This window comes from Diabrotica virgifera, chromosome 1, assembly GCF_917563875.1.
Source record: "Diabrotica virgifera virgifera chromosome 1, PGI_DIABVI_V3a".
NCBI lineage: Eukaryota > Metazoa > Arthropoda > Insecta > Coleoptera > Chrysomelidae > Diabrotica > Diabrotica virgifera.
The window spans coordinates 90911659-90928689 of NC_065443.1; the positions used below are offsets into that span (position 1 = coordinate 90911659).

General features: G+C 31.9%; 1 protein-coding gene across 1 annotated transcript in view; it reads left to right on the plus strand.

Annotated features, from left to right (window-relative positions):
* Positions 1–6946: 6946 nt before the first annotated feature.
* The window catches only part of LOC114329734 (synembryn), a 46224-nt gene continuing 36139 nt past the window's right edge, over positions 6947–17031 (plus strand). The window contains exons 1-2 of the mRNA XM_028278930.2: positions 6947–7193; positions 15157–15296. Coding sequence (XP_028134731.1) covers positions 7107–7193; positions 15157–15296 — 227 coding nt within the window. The 5' untranslated portion in view covers positions 6947–7106. The remainder of the gene's footprint in view (positions 7194–15156; positions 15297–17031) is intronic.

The window sequence follows — 17031 nt, forward strand, 5'->3', positions numbered from 1 at the left end:
AAATCTTTATTATTAATCCTTTCTCCGCAACTATGGAGACCTACACAGAGGAGAGGAATCGAGATAGGACGACCTTGAAATTTCTGTACACTATTTTGCCTGTTTGCTTCGTTTGTCACTAGGCGGCGTTGGCGTAGAAATAGATGCTAGTTTTGCATTGGAGTGAATGTGAAAATATTTAATTATTCGTAGTTAATATAAAATTACTGGTTTTGGTGGTTAATATTATTTAAATATGAGTGCCAAGAAAGCTTACACTAAAAGAACTTGCTTCGTACCGGGATTTATATCGAGTTATTGTCCCGATAAAAAATTCAAAAGGGAACTTAACGAAGTTACGACTTTTTATAAAGATTTGTCTTTATGTTATTTATAACGTGCATGGATTATATTCGTTTGTATGTTGTTTCCTGCGGTGTAAATAAAATTTGTGTATTACCTATTATTGGTTTTTATTTTAACCTGAAAATTATAGTGATAATAGTAGGAGGACCTTGAAAGTTTTTCTGTCGAAACAATGCATTTTTTGAGACAAAATATTTCACAAAAATTAACATTAATTTTATAAAAGTCAGACTGTCGTCTGTAGTTAATTTACATATATTTTTATTAACTAAATTTAAACATCTGATAGGTAAGCTTTCAGAATATAAATGAAGTGTTCAAAAGAAAAAGCATTTTAAATTTTGATAAAAAGAATTAATAATTCAAAAAAAATTTGATCAATAAACTTCAAATTATTTAAATAACTTTTTTAACTTTTTAAAAACAATTACGTACAGTTAAGTTCAATTTTTTCAACTAACAAACTTTTTGATATCAGTTACAAAGATATTAACAAATTAATTTGCAGTTGAAATACCATTTGTATATAAAATGTGGCAGTTAGATAATCTGACAAAATATTTCCGCTTCAAAATAAGCTGTCCTACAATAAAGTAATGACAAATTTAAATTTGATGTCACATCTCCATCTAAAATTGGTATAGAAAGAATACACTTTTTACAACACGTCGATATGTTATAAAGTTAAAATAATTTATTTTTGGCATAAAACATATTCAGCTACAATCCACCAAAAAATTAATGTCTAATTACGCTAAAAACAATAATAAAATGAGTTAAATAATAAATAAGTCCATAAGAGCTAATGTATTTGTAGCACCTATTCGAACACTTGCGCCTCTAGTGACGATTGCTGAAAGTTGAATTAGAGGTTGAAAAGTTAGCCCACAAACGATGCACTGCGTTTCCACTCCTTCTAACAGGTCTCCATATCCGCAACTGAGGGTATCTTATCAACTGTATTGTTTTTAAACAATATATGATAAAATAAAAATATTGACAGTTCAAAAATGTGAACATTACTGCATTGTGTGTGGCCTAAGTTTGGGCTGAAAACTAAAATGTATTACATTTTTACAAAATTTTGGAATATGTTTAATTACGTAGACCAATTTTAACAGTTATTTATAATACAGATTTCAATCATTTTCAAATAGTTTCTAATGTCTTTTGATGTAAAATAATTATTAGGGAAGCTGGAATTCAACAGTTCAGAATTTTACATTGAGTTAATGCAAAACTTTGACGCATGTCAAAATTCTCAATGTGTTTTAATTGTATTCATTTTTTTCGAATCCTGAGAAAACTAATAAATATTTTTGAAAAATTTAAACTCAGAATGAAAGACTACATTATTACCGAGGGCTGAAAGTACCTGAAAACTTCTATAATGTTTATTTTAATAAGTTACAGGGCTGAAAATAAAAGAGAAGTGTGATATTTAATTTCAAATATTTCATTCAATAGAATCTGCTTGTTTATTCTACGAGGCTTTCCGCCCTCGATAATAATGTAACCTTGCATCCTGCGTTTAAATTTTTCTAAAATACTTGGTTTTCTCAGGATTCGAAAAAAATCATATTACGATTCAAATGACAGTAAACTCTCGTGACGTAATCTCACCCTTAATGTTCATTGGTTAGTCGATTTAGGCAACCGTAGTAATGTCTAAGAACCGTGGTTAAATACCGCTATGAATTCCACGATTTTATTGGTTAGAACTACCCACGTGATATCTGTGTTCGTTTGGCTTTGGAGTGACTATAGGGCTTTTCATTCACAGTCATTTGTTTCGAGCTTCTGTCATGTGTCACATAATATTCATATATCTACGTCATACGTTATTGGCATATACCTTAGAATATAAAGAAACTAGGAAGGAGTACAATGCGAAATGACTCCGAGTCAGGAAGGAGGTTGCAAATCGCGATCAGCTGTCAGATTTGCTTTCTATCTCCAGTGACGTACCTTTGAAAGAGGAAAGAAAAGAAATTCTTAACGATTTTATTACATCTTTGATGTTAAACAAACATCAATAGATCAAGAGAAAATACGTATTAATATAATATTTTGTTGAAAATTCAGTTAAATAAAATTTTATTATACTAATAACTTCAGTTAATTGATTGCATATACAGGAGCTTTACCAGATGGTACGCCTATGCACACAGCTGATCCAATACACAAACACCTTCTACCTCGTTGACAAAAACTTATGAGTCATCCACAGACGTTCAAGATGGCCGGTTCCGCTAGAAATTTTAGGTGTTGTTGATATTCGCTCCGAGCGTTAACAAAGTGTCAAAGCAAAATCGACCGACCTGCTCATGGTGGCGGTTTTTTGAAATTTTATAAGGACGCTTTGTGTATGTTTAAATGAGCCATTTAAAAAAATGTCGTGTCACGCTAGTGATATTATGTATTAATATAAACAGAAAATAAAAACGCACTATAAATTCTTCACTTTCCAATATTGATTATCAGTTTGATTTTGTATGCATAACCTCACTATCGCAGTTTATGTCAATAAATATTTATTAACGAAAAAGAAAATATTTTCTTCTTCTTCTTAAGGTGCCTATCCGTTCCGGATGTTGGCGACCAGCATGGCTATCCTAACTTTGCTTGCTGCTATTCTGAATAGTCCGGTTGTCGATGTATTAAACCACTTTCTCAGGTTTTGAAGCCAAGATATTCTTCTTCTCCCTGGTCCTCTCTTTCCAAATACCTTGCCTTGAAGAATGAGTTGCAACAAGCCATATCTCTGTTCATTCCTCATAACATGGCCAAGATATTCTAGTTTGCGCTCTTTGATTATGTTAATAATCTCGCATTCCTTGCCTATTCTACGTAGAACCTCAATATTAGTCACACGATCCACCCACGAAATTCTCAAAATGCGCCTGTAACACCACATCTCAAATGCCTCGAGTTTTCTCAAAGAAGCCTCGGAAAGTGTCCAGGCCTCTACTCCGTATAATAACGTAGAAAATACATAGCATCTGATGATAGAGATTTTGGTAGCAAGAGGTAAATCGTGGCTTCTGAAAAGAGACTTCATCATTATGAACGCTGATCTCGCTTTTCCTATGCGTTGTTTTATTTCACTTGAGTGGTCCCACTGGCTGTTTATGTTGGTACCAAGGTATGCGTAGCTGTCGACCCTGTCAATTAGTTGTTGGTTAACCAAAAGCTGTGTATTTAATATTTCGCGCTTACTGACTACCATATACTTTGTTTTTTTCGTATTGAGATCAAGTCCGTATTCTCTACTTATATCTGATATGCGCGACATTATTCTTTGCAAACCATCTAGACTGTCTGCAAAAACTACAGCGTCGTCGGCATATCTAATGTTGTTCAGACGCACTCCGTTGACTAATACGCCTTCCTGTAGTTCTCCCAGCGCTTGCTCGAAGATACATTCAGAGTATATATTAAACAGCACCGGGGACAGGATGCATCCTTGCCTCACTCCTCTATCTATGGAGACTGCCTCTGTTAATTGGTCTTCCACTTTAATATTGGCAGTTTGGTTGTAATACAAATTATATATGATTCTCAAGTCTCTATCATCTACTCCCGCTTCTTTCAAGATGTTTATGAGTTTATCATGTTTTACTCTATCAAACGCCTTTTTGTAGTCGATAAAACAAATATACACTTCACAGTCAACATCCCTGCATCTTTGCATAAGCACTTGGCATAAAATATTTTGTTGCACTATAAATTACAGTACAAATTAATAACTAATGAATTCTAACAATTGTATTCGGTTATTATCACTACAAATTAAAATATTCAAGTTTAACAAAATAATCCCATAAGAGTCAATGTTAAAACGTCCTTACAAAATCTGACAGCGTATCACGTGACTGTACGTAGAGGGGAGACGCACGGAGCCAATATGACACACTCCTTCCTGTTTATTTATATTCTAAGAGTACAATGCGAAATGACTCCGAGCCAAGAAGGAGGTTGCAAATCGCGATTAGCTGTCAGATTTGCTTTCTATCTCCAGTGACGTACCTTTGAAAGAGGAAAGAAAAGAAATTCTTAACGATTTTATTACATCTTTGATGTTAAACAAACAGCTATAGATCAAGAGAAAATACGTATTATAATATAATATTTTGTTGAAAATTCAGTTAAATAAAATTTTATTATACTAATAACTTCAGTTAATTGATTGCATATACAGGAGCTTTACCAGATGTTACGCCTATGCACACAGCTGATCCAATACACAAACACCTTCTACCTCGTTGACAAAAACTTATGAGTCATCCACAGACGTTCAAGGTGGCCGGTTCCGCTAGAAATTTTAGGTGTTGTTGACTTAGAATATAAAGAAACTAGGAAGGAGTACAATGCGAAATGAGTCCGAGCCAGGAAGGAGGTTGCAAATGGCGATCAGCTGTCAGATTTGCTTTCTATCTCCAGTGACGTACCTTTGAAAGAGGAAAGAAAAGAAATTCTTAACGATTTTATTACATCTTTGATGTTAAACAAACAGCTATAGATCAAGAGAAAATACGTATTATAATATAATATTTTGTTGAAAATTCAGTTAAATAAAATTTTATTATACTAATAACTTCAGTTAATTGATTGCATATACAGGAGCTTTACCAGATGGTACGCCTATGCACACAGCTGATCCAATACACAAACACCTTCTACCTCGTTGACAAAAACTTATGAGTCATCCACAGACGTTCAAGGTGGCCGGTTCCGCTAGAAATTTTAGGTGTTGTTGACTTAGAATATAAAGAAACTAGGAAGGAGTACAATGCGAAATGAGTCCGAGCCAGGAAGGAGGTTGCAAATGGCGATCAGCTGTCAGATTTGCTTTCTATCTCCAGTGACGTACCTTTGAAAGAGGAAAGAAAAGAAATTCTTAACGATTTTATTACATCTTTGATGTTAAACAAACAGCTATAGATCAAGAGAAAATACGTATTAATATAATATTTTGTTGAAAAGTCAGTTAAATAAAATTTTATTATACTAATAACTTCAGTTAATTGATTGCATATACAGGAGCTTTACCAGATGGTACGCCTATGCACACAGCTGATCCAATACACAAACACCTTCTACCTCGTTGACAAAAACTTATGAGTCATCCACAGACGTTCAAGATGGCCGGTTCCGCTAGAAATTTTAGGTGTTGTTGATATATGACACACTCCTTCCTGTTTATTTATATTCTAAGGTTGTTGATATATGACACACTCCTTCCTATTTATTTATATTCTAAGCACTAAACAAGTCGCTTTCAATATGGCGACGTCCAAATGCGACTGTGCGAGCCTTGTGGATTTTAGTTGAACTAACGAAATGACGTCACGAAATAGCGACTATCGAAATTAATAGCGACTTTAAAAAGGGTGTTGATAATATAATTTCGATGTCGAAATTATTTGACACGGAGTTGAATGAATGGCCAAAAGCGAGGTTAGGTTTAGTTTAGATGTGTTTTGTTTATTTCTTGCAAGGAAAACTAAAGCAAAAGGTATTAATATGGCTGGGTTTAGTTGAAATTTGCTTGTTTTGAGGAATTAGATAGAATAGTATTAAATTAGAAATATAATAATTGAGAATGTCCACAACATGAATCATCAACTCAATGAAAGATGTAAGGTAATAATCTGGGAAAATTAGTAAAAAACAAGGAAAATTAATTACCAGCTATTTTATTGTTGGACATGCTGAAATCAAATCTTAAGATTTCCTATATTAGTAATATAGCTGTACAAAGTCCACAGAAAGTGTGCTATTTTGTTTATAAACAAATTAGCGCTCCTAAATATATTTTTTAAATTATTGCTCTATAACTCCGAAAATTTTAACTTTAAACCAAAACACTCGCATAAAAATTGACAGTAATTTAATTCTGCACATTGATAATTTATTCTATTTTCCTTCGACGGAAATTTTCCTCGGAAAATTCGGGTTTTCCAAACAAAATCTTTAATTTTCAACTAAAATTTGAGAGATGTAATTATTTATTAATAATTAAATAATTTGGTGACAGTGACATAAATCTTTTTTGTTATGAGTGTCTTGAAGATATGAAAATTTGTATGTACAAAGAGGACCGGAATTAAAAGGTATCTAATGGTTCAAAGATTAAAATCCTGTTGTTTATAACTCTGTCGGTCAAATTTGACCGGTTATACCTGGAATCACTCCTCGCAATTCAATTTTTTTTCTTCGAAAAGGGCACAGAAGCCGTGCCCTTTTCAACAGCGTTAACTTAATTTAATTTAATCTAATATTTTCTGAGGGGTTCTATTTGTTTACAAGCCAAAAATTGTTTCTTTATAACATTCCTGAGACCGCTCAAATGGTCCAATTTCAATCTTCTAAGGTACGTTGAATACAATAAGACTCAATGTTAAAACGTCCTTACAAAATCAGCGTGTCACGTGACTGTAAGTAGAGGGGAGACGCACGGAGCCAATGGCAAAAAATAGAAAACACCCACGGTTATTAGGAAAACACCAGTGATGTGGGAGGGACTCCCTCCCACATCACTGGAAAACACCAACATTGAACAACTGAAATTAGTGTCAACGTCAATTGTCAATAGTCCCATGTCAAATTGTCTAAGTCTAAAATATATATGAGCTGTGTTTGGAAATGTTTATTTACGTTTTCCAAATTAGGTAAATCCAAAAATCATTTGTCGGGAAGAAAAATAATTAATTTAGAAAGTTGTATTGTTAATAATAGTGCATACTGGAATTATTAAAATGGCTAACAACATTTCGGACATTGATGCTATCATATTAGCTGAAAAAGATACTTGGGCTACAGTAATTGATAGCTTTGTAAAAAAGGTGAGATTATAAGATTAACTATTGTTTAAATAAATCGATAAATGTTTTAATGAATTCATATGAATATAGATGTTATAAATATGTTTTCAAAGAAATGTAACTACCTATGTTTCAGTATCTTTATTTTAAATGACTTTGGAATTACAATTAAAGGACAAATTATATTTAAAAAAACTAAATTTATTTATTTAACAATCCGTTTGTTTTATTTTTTATTAACACTTCGAGTTGTTTTTATCCAAATATTTAGCAAAGTTACATTCTGTTGCCACATTTTCCATAAATAAAATTGTATTTCCCAGATTTTACAAGTCAATTCACTTGTGGCATCTCTGAGTCATGTTTTTCATATGGGATGCATAGTTATAGAGTTATTGTTTGTAAGAGTAAAATTGCCTTTGAATGAAATTTAAGTACAGTGGAACCCCGATAAGTCGGCCTCCGATAACCTGGACTGATTTTCGTCACATAAAACAAACATTTTTTCACTTTGACTGAGTTTTTTACCAAGAAATAAACAATACTGTATACAACTGTAGGTAATTTAGATGTACAGCTGGGTCCTAAAAAAAACTGATACGACTCTTAGTAAGATTTGAGCAGTGTATTTGATTGGTTTGACATTATATTATATTTATTATGACAGACAAATAATAAAATAAACAAACAACTGATTACTTACGCTATGTTAAGCGGATGGGTGGGTACGTATTTTCGGCTGCAATGCTATTCAAATGGGGATTCATTTTTTTCGAATCCTGAGAAAACTAATAAGTATTTTTGAAAAATTTAAACGCAGAATGAAAGATTACATTCTTACCGAGGGCCAAAAGTCCCTGAAAACTTCTATGTTTATTTTAATAAATTACAGGGGTGAAAAACTAAGAGAAAATGTAGTGTGATTTTTAATTTCAAATATCTCATTTAAAAGAAACTTTTTATTTATTCTAAGGGACTTTCGGCCCTAGATAATAATTTAGTCTTTCATTCTGCGTTTAAATACATTCGCTATCTTTGTCATACAACGCACTGAGTCAAGACAGTGACAGTTCTAAATATTTGACATGGCATCGGGAATATTTTGAGTTGTTGATTAAATAATATTGAAAGTGTATTTGATAAAGAATTGATTTAAGATGTGAACTTAATAAAAAGTTATTTATTGTTTATTATTTATGGAAGATCCAAGCAGAGATATATTCTGTGATTCAAGTATTTTTTTGTTAAAGATGTTCAAAATTGTAAGGGTTCCATAGTAACAATATATTATTAAAAAATCACTTTAACACTTTTTTTCTTTTAGATAGATAGATTGACTTAAGAGATGCACTATACAGGGTGATTGATTAGTAGGGTAAAGCTCAATAGCCCCGCTATAGTCATAGATAGCAATAAAAGTTAATAACAAAAATTTTAGCCACCTTTGAGCTCACATTACAAAATTAGTTAGAATGTTACAGGGTGTTCGATAACACAGTGTTTTTTTAAATGGAACACCCTATATTTTATTTTATATTCGAAATCCTGTTAACTTCTCTATCACAAAAATATAAAGGTTTGTAATGTTATACAGGGTATTTACAAAGTTATAACCAATTTTGTATGAAAATCGTAACAAGTTCAACCCCTGTATAAATAAAAATAAGCACAACAGCAATGGTTTATTAATGCCATATTTTTTTCTTTATATCAAATACAGGGTGAGTCAAAACGCAAGTACATTATTTTCTCAGTAATGTTAAATGGAACACCCTGTATTTTATATCATTATTGAAAAGTAACATTAACATACTTTAATTTTTATATAACATTCCCTATGCCCAAATTTATTAGTTTTCGAGATATTTTCATTTTTCAGAGCAAATTATTTTAGGTGTTTCAATTTACCTAAATTTTAAGTAAGCCATGACTGAATTGACAATTGAAGATTACCGATTATCAATCCGGTAATCATTGTAACACTGTAGTAAATAAAGAAATAATAATTTATTAGTAATACATTTTACAAACAAAAACACAACCACTACATTCAACATTTTTGAAACAATTAAAAACTATCTTTTTATGTAAATGCAACAAATAAACAAAGAAAATTAGTAATAAATTTTACAACAAAAAAAACACAAAATACAATATTTTGTGAAGACAATTAAACACTACTTTTGTATGTAAATGTAACAAATAAAGAACAAAACATAATTTATCAGTAATACATTTTGCAAAAAACATGTTTGAAAACATTAGAAGCTACTTTTAATAAAATATCTTTAATATTTAATTACATAAGGTGTTCAAAATTATCTCCTAACACATTTATGTACGCCTAAAAACGATCATTGAATGAGCTACTTACTCTACGGAGCCTTTGTAATTTAACACATCGAAATACACTTTGTATTCTATTTTTCATCTCATCCCTTATTGTTGGAGGTATTTTATAAACTTCATTATTAACGTAACCCCAAAAAAATCAGTCCAGTTTATTAAATTCTGGTGATTTGGGTGGCCACGCTACTGGTCCATTGAAAAATGAAAATATCTCGAAAACTAATAAATTTAGACATAGGGAATGTTATCTAAAAATTAAAGTACGGTAATGGTACTTTTCAATAGTGATATAAAATACAGGGTGTTCCATTTAAAATTACTGAGAAAATAATGTACTTGCGTTTTGACTCACCCTGTATTTGATATAAAGAAAATTAGCAATATCGACCAGTCTTGAAAATTTTGACAATACGTTAAAAAATATGGCATTAATAAACCATTGTTGTTTTGCTTATTTTTATTTATACAGGGAGTTGAACTTGTTACAATTTTCATATAAAATTGGTTATAACTTTGTAAATACCCTGTATAACATAACAAACCTTTATATTTTTGTGATGGAGAAGTTAACAGGATTTCGAATTTAAAATAAAGTATAGGGTGTTCAATCTAAAAAAACAAGCTTGGTCTGCCACTGTGTTATCGAACACCCTGTAACATTCTAACTAATTTTGTAATGTGAAGCTCAAAGGTGGCTAAAATTTTTGTTATTAACTTTTATTGCTATCTATTACTATAGCGGAGCTATTGAGCTTTACCCTACTAATCAATCACCCTGTATGTTTGATAAATTTATAAATTAAACATATGTGCAACAAAGTTGTAACTCTTTTAAAAACCTTGTTAATCATCAAGTATAAAGAAAGTAAATATTTAACATAGCCAGTATTCAGTGTTACTGCCTTTTTCACGCCAAAATGGCACACGTAAGTTAAAATACAACTTTTTTCAATGGAGTATTAGCCAAACTATTGAGAAATAAACTATTTCGTTTATACTGATGTGTGTGCAATTTTTTGCTGAATTCGCCCGTGTTGAAATCTGAAAATAGATCTAACTTGAGTTACAACCTTGTTCGATGGGGTTGTCGATTTGTGGCTGTTAAGATAACTACTAAATATACTAAAAGATATGAAGGTAGTTGATGTTTTCAACTTTTTTTAACGAATGAAATAGTCACTTATATTGTTGGGAAAATTAAGTCCATTAGTATCTAACCTAGCAGCTAGATTTCAAACTATTTTTTGCCTGGCTTAAAACATAGAAGTATCTATTGCATAGTGATGACCTAAAGATATTTACTAGGTCGTAGTCCAGCACAGTGTTGTAGATCTTAGTTAGCTGGGTTCTGTCGTTTATTGTATCGTATGCCACCATGGGGGCTTCCCCCACTATCTCTCTGCTCATATCCCTCTTCTATATACTGTTTTAGTTGCATAAGTATGTATAATTTATACCAGTGACAAATTGTGTAGACATTGTCTCGGTTTTGGTCTGAAGTGATTTATTTGCTCTGTTATGATTTCATCTACCCCTTGTGATTTTCCATTTTTCATAACGCCCTTGTAGACAACGCGAAAACGGCGGGTTCGTTGGGAAAAATATACCGATGAGATTTTTTGCATAATCACATTCGTAAGACATCCCAGAACAAGGTTCAAGAAGTCGCCCACGTGAAAAGTGGTCCAAATTTTTTTTAACAATTTTTTTACGTTTTTTGGACTATTCTGGACAAAAAGGTCTCTTATAATTTTTCTCTAAAGTTGATCGTTTTCGAGTTAAAGCAATTTAAAATTGAAAAAAACGAAAAATGGCGATTTTCAAGGCTTAATAAAAAAACACAGTAAAATAATAAAAAAAAAAACAGTGTACCTATGTATCTAAAAATAATATTGTAGTATGTACTTATGTTATGGAATAAGAAATTTATGACTATGAATCTGCAATCAATCACAAACAAGTCTGGCTAATTGGCTCTGCCAAAGTTAAAAGTTATTATGAAAGTCAGAAAGTGACTAAATCAAAGTTTAATGCCCCCCCCCCTACAAGATTCTGAAGAATTTTTTGTCATTATTTTATTACTAAGCTGTTATTTTTAAGTAATAATAATGAGCGCCATGCACGTGTTAGGTGGCCGTAAATGCTGAGTGCGAGAGATGCCATTCCGGCAGTCCAATTGTGCATCTTACTTGCACTCACATTTACAGCCGCGTCAATACGATATAACCGCCCATTGTTATTAATTAAAAATAACAGCTTAGTAATAAATTTATAACACAGATTTCTTCAGGATCATGTAGCGGAGGCTTTAAATTTTGATTTAGTTACTTTCTAACTTTCATAATAATAATTTTTAACCGAGTTATTAAGTCTTAAAAAGGGTCATTTTCGCGTTTTTTAAATTTTAAATTGCTTATATCTCAAAAAACATCAACTTTAGAGAAAAATTATAAGAGATCTTTTTTATCCAGAATGGTCAAAAAACCTAAAAAAAAAAATGTCCAAGCCAAGAATATTGATTTTTGCAATTTAATTAAAAAAAAAATTGTTAAAAAAAATTGAACCACTTTTCACTTGGGCGACTTCTTGAACCTTCTTCTGGGATGTCTCACGAATGTGAATAAGTATGCAAAAAAATCTCATGGGAATATTTTTCCCAACGGACCCGCCGTTTTCGCCTTGTCTTTGTCTATTGCCCTTTTTAACCCTCTATCTGCTTATTATTTATTTAAGCTACAGGTAAAATTATTGTAGCCTGAAACTGTTTTGAATATTCTTCTCTAATTCTTCTAGAGGTGTTTTAAACGCATTCTAAATTGATTACGCCGTATAGTTACATTTCTGCCTCAGTTTTGTGCGACAGTTTGAGGTGAACGCAGAACAAATATCTCTCATAATTTTTTTTTCGAAGTAAAATTTTGATACTGCAAATAATCTGCATTTAGTGAAAACATATTTTTATGAGTGGTTTACGGCTTCGAGTTTCACTATATATTGGAATTATTACGAAACAAATATTCTGAGTGTGCTTTAGAAACGAAAGTAGAAAGGGTTCCTGAGGGACCCCTTGCCGGTTTATGGGAAGTTTCGTCTCAATTTGTTGTGATTGTTGTGTGTTGTTGTGTTATTGTTTTCCAACATTTGATCACTTATTTGTATATTTTTGCTTCTGGAAATAGCAGGCAATATCAACTAGAGAAAGAAAAAGTTTGATTTGTCTGTAATGACCGAAGAATAAATCCAAGAACTTATGGATTCTGTTGAAACAGATTGGAAAAAAAGCTAAATATCCCATTGATGACATTCGCTTCGACAGTATTTATCACTTTCCACTGTGGCCTAGCAAAGAGGATGGTAAAAAAATGTAAATTTTGCAAAGTGTCGAAAACTCAATGTGTGTGTGTGTGTGTAACTAATGTAATATTCATTTATGTTGCTCTAATGCCAAATACTGTATTTATAATTGTCACCATAAAAATATATTACAAATAAAATAAAAATTCCATTTTTATTCAGTTGCAATGCGAAGGCAAAACAATCTTATTTTTCACTTAGAATACGGAGCGCAGTGCCAGCACTCTGAATCGACGATTTTCGACTCTTGTTGGAGTCTCATCGGAGAGAACGTAGGCCTGCTTCTCCATACTTCAAGTGATCAACACCGAGAGTTTATCCTCCACACCGCAACTGACGTGAATGGACTAGGTGACTAGCGTCATCTGGCAATTGAAAGATGAAGTAGTTTTCAATCCTGATAGCAATATTAATATTATTTAAAAATATTAAAATGCAGTATTGCCCAATATTAACAGTACTGAAACTGAAACACAGATGTATTGTTGTGAGCGCTGTCATATTCAAATTAACTAGTATAGACCTGTCGAGTAATCTTTAAATAATTACTTATTAAGGCCTAATTATTAAAAATGGTGTTAAGTACAGAGGAGAAAGTGTTTCTCGTGGAGCATTATTTTCGCTCATACGGAATCGGCCGACGTAATAGTGCAAGTCTCCAATACGTGTGTGATCAATTCACACAACGCAACGGTTTAATAAACGTTCTAATACTGTAATTTTCAACAACCTTTAAAATTACAATATTACTTGGACAACGTTTATTAAACTGTTGTGTGCATTGATCACACACGTATAGCAGACTTGCACTATTACGTCGGCCGATTCCGTATGAGCGAAAATAATGCTCCACGAGAAACACGTTCTCCTCTGTATTAAACACCATTTTTAACAATTAGGCCTTAATAGGTAATTATTTAAAGATTACTCGACAGGTCTATACAAGTTAATTTGAATATGACAGCGCGCACAAAGATACATCTGTGCTTCAGTTTCAGTACTGTTTATTTTAGGCAATACTGTATTACTAAAAGATTTTTAAATCGAAAACTTATTGGTCCATTTTCTTGGTAACACCTCCAAGGCTTCTAAAATTTTCCAAGACAGATAGATGCTGAAGCGAAGAAGACAAGAGGGAATTCAAAAAAACTTACAATTCACGACCCCGTCTGTTCAGCTGGTTAATTCCAACAGAAAATGGACCTAGTTACTCAAAGAAGTAACGACCAATATAAAAATAAAATAAAAATTTCATTTTTATTCAGTTGCAATGCCAAGGCAAAACAATCTTATTTTTCACTTAGAATACGGATCGCAGTGCAAGCACTCTGAATCGACGATTTTCGACTCTTGTTGGAGTCTCATCCGAGAGAACTACTTCATCTTATATTACAAATATTCCGTTCTGTTTGCTTTTTAAGTTAATTTTAATAAAAACCGTTCAAATCAATAAAATTCTACTTATTTAACCGGCAATAGGCACATGAGAACCCCTTTACCTGATTTTACGTGGAAGCCAAACAAAAATTGATAATTAAATTTTAATAGCGTGTCTAGGTTTCTTAATAATTATTAAACTTGAAAAAAATACCCAGCTAAATAGAATAATTTTTAGAATCTTGCCAGTTAGAGGGTTAAGCTCTTCGGTGATAAATGCGTTTAGAAACAAAGTTGTTTCCAAATTAAGTACCTGACTGTGACTAATACATTTTACTGTTTAGTTACCAGTATACTCACTTCACAGAAAGGATTAATGCCTGGTTGCACCACTAGATCTTAAGACATGCTTTAAGCTCAGCTTACGAAATATACCTATAAGATTGGATTTTTTTCTAAAGCATAACACAATATGATTCTCGTCTAAAACAAAGTTTATTTAATTTTTACATAACTAATATTAACTAATGAAATATTAACCTAAAACAAAGAATCGACAATTAAATGTTCATGCTTTACATTTCTTATTATAAGAACTTGAATTGTCTTTTAAACTTTTAAATATTAAATTATATTAAAGCAAATTCATTTATGATTGTAATGACAACTTGCCAAAGTCAGTGTCACCACAAGCTTACATACCTATTACACCATTGAGTCTTAGATCAATTTTCACTTCCCACAATGGATTTCCATGTAGATTGCTTAGGTAAGAATCGAAAGGTATGGTGCAACGTGTATAAGTGAGACTTAAAACGGCTCTATCTAGAAGCTGAGCTGGGCTAAGCTGGTGCTTAAGATTTGTTGGTGCAGCCAGGCATTAATATTGTATTGTTTTTTGCAGTCACTACAAGTATTCAGTTTTCCTGAGTTGGCCAATGACGAAAAAAGGAAAAATGTATGGACTGTTGTATACAATATTGCCAAAGATTCTGATGATCCAATTGTTACAAAAAATTGTTTTATAGCAGTGAGAATCTTAAGGTAAAATATTTTGTAATGAGCTTTTGGACAGGGTTGTTTCGTTTTAAACAACTGTTTTAAACATTTGTTTATGTTTAAAACTGTTCTTGTTTAAAACACTTAAATTAAACAAGCGTTTTTTCTTCATTTTCTATACTAAAATAATAAATAAATATGAAAAAAATTCTCAAATACATTATACAAACTTTTTAACGTACATATTATTTATTTATTAATAAACGGAATTTAAGTAAAAAAAATGGAAAGCTTAAAACATTTTGTATACAAGAGTTAATAAAAACTGTTCTCAAAACTGTTCCAGTCTCATAGTAATCTTATAATCTAAAATTATCGATCTGATATCTGATCAGTCACATCATCACTGATGCAATTCTCTTTAAAAATTGAAACCAACTTTAACCATCGGTTAGTCGCTATCGGTGTCACACACCGACGACAGAATTATTCATTCGGGATTCACAAAATAACTGGTTTTTTCTATCGCCACTTTCTGTACCTCTTCCTATCAACTAACCTCGTGTTAGTATACATTCTTACCTACTTGGGTATTATAGTTGTGCGAGTTTTATAGCTATTTTCGGTGCAAGACTCCGTAGCGACTAACGGTGTGGATATTACTTTATTGGCATAACTTTCAGTTCAGATAAATATTTAGCATCTTATTATTGCATTTTATCGGTAAGTTTTGGTCAAATCTTATTTATAGATGTCTTGAAGCCGAACAAAAACGTTTGTTGGAATTATGGGAAATATTTCCTAGCGAATATTTTTATATTACAAATAACAATATGTGTATTGTTATACTAGGGTTTTTCATTTTATATCTGTTGTTTTTCAATAAAACATTTTCAAAAGTATTTTTCAATCATTCCTATAATACACAATATAAAATATTTGTATGAATTTTATAGCAATAACTATTTTTTTTAAATTGTCGGTCTCTGACACCGTAGCGACTCTTGATGCTCCGTTTATCCTAGCGACTAACGGAGGGTTAACATTGCCTAGCCGATTACGTAGTTTGGAATGGTAAAGCGTATGTTGAGAAGAGTCTTTCTATGTTGGCTGACGATGCATTAGCTGTGTGGAGCTGTTGAGCAGGTTCCAATCCCGTAGTAGGTATTTATATTTTTCATAGAACGCCACCATGTCTATAGTATTACATTCTTGGTTAAATGTTTAGAAAACATATATGGTTTAAAGGGTACACACTTTGCCTGGTAATTAATAATAATTGGCAAGGATTCTGGATGATAATTTATTGTCTGAAAATCTCCATTTCTTTATTGAAATGATCAAAGCCATTTCCATACACTCCTTGAAGCTTCGTCGTATCACATACAAAATTCGCCATTTGCATGTTTCAAAAAAACACTAAACACCACAAAAAACTTACAGTACACACTTTGCCTGGTAATTAATAATAATTGGCAATGCTTCTGGATAATAATTTATTTTCTGAAAATTTCCATTTCTTTATTGAAATGATCAAAGCCATTTCCATACACTCCTTGAAGCTTCTTAGTATCACGTACAAAATTCGCCGTTTGCATGTTTCAAAAAAACACTAAACACCACAAAATAACTTACAGTAGGCGCTATTGCAATGGTCAACTTGCAATGTGAATTTATAAATAGTAAATAGTCTGGGTTCCCCCAGGCAATAGCTCCTAATTGCAATTGGTTTTCTTTTATCTATTATGTTAAAGAAAAGTTAAAATCAAAGTTATTAATA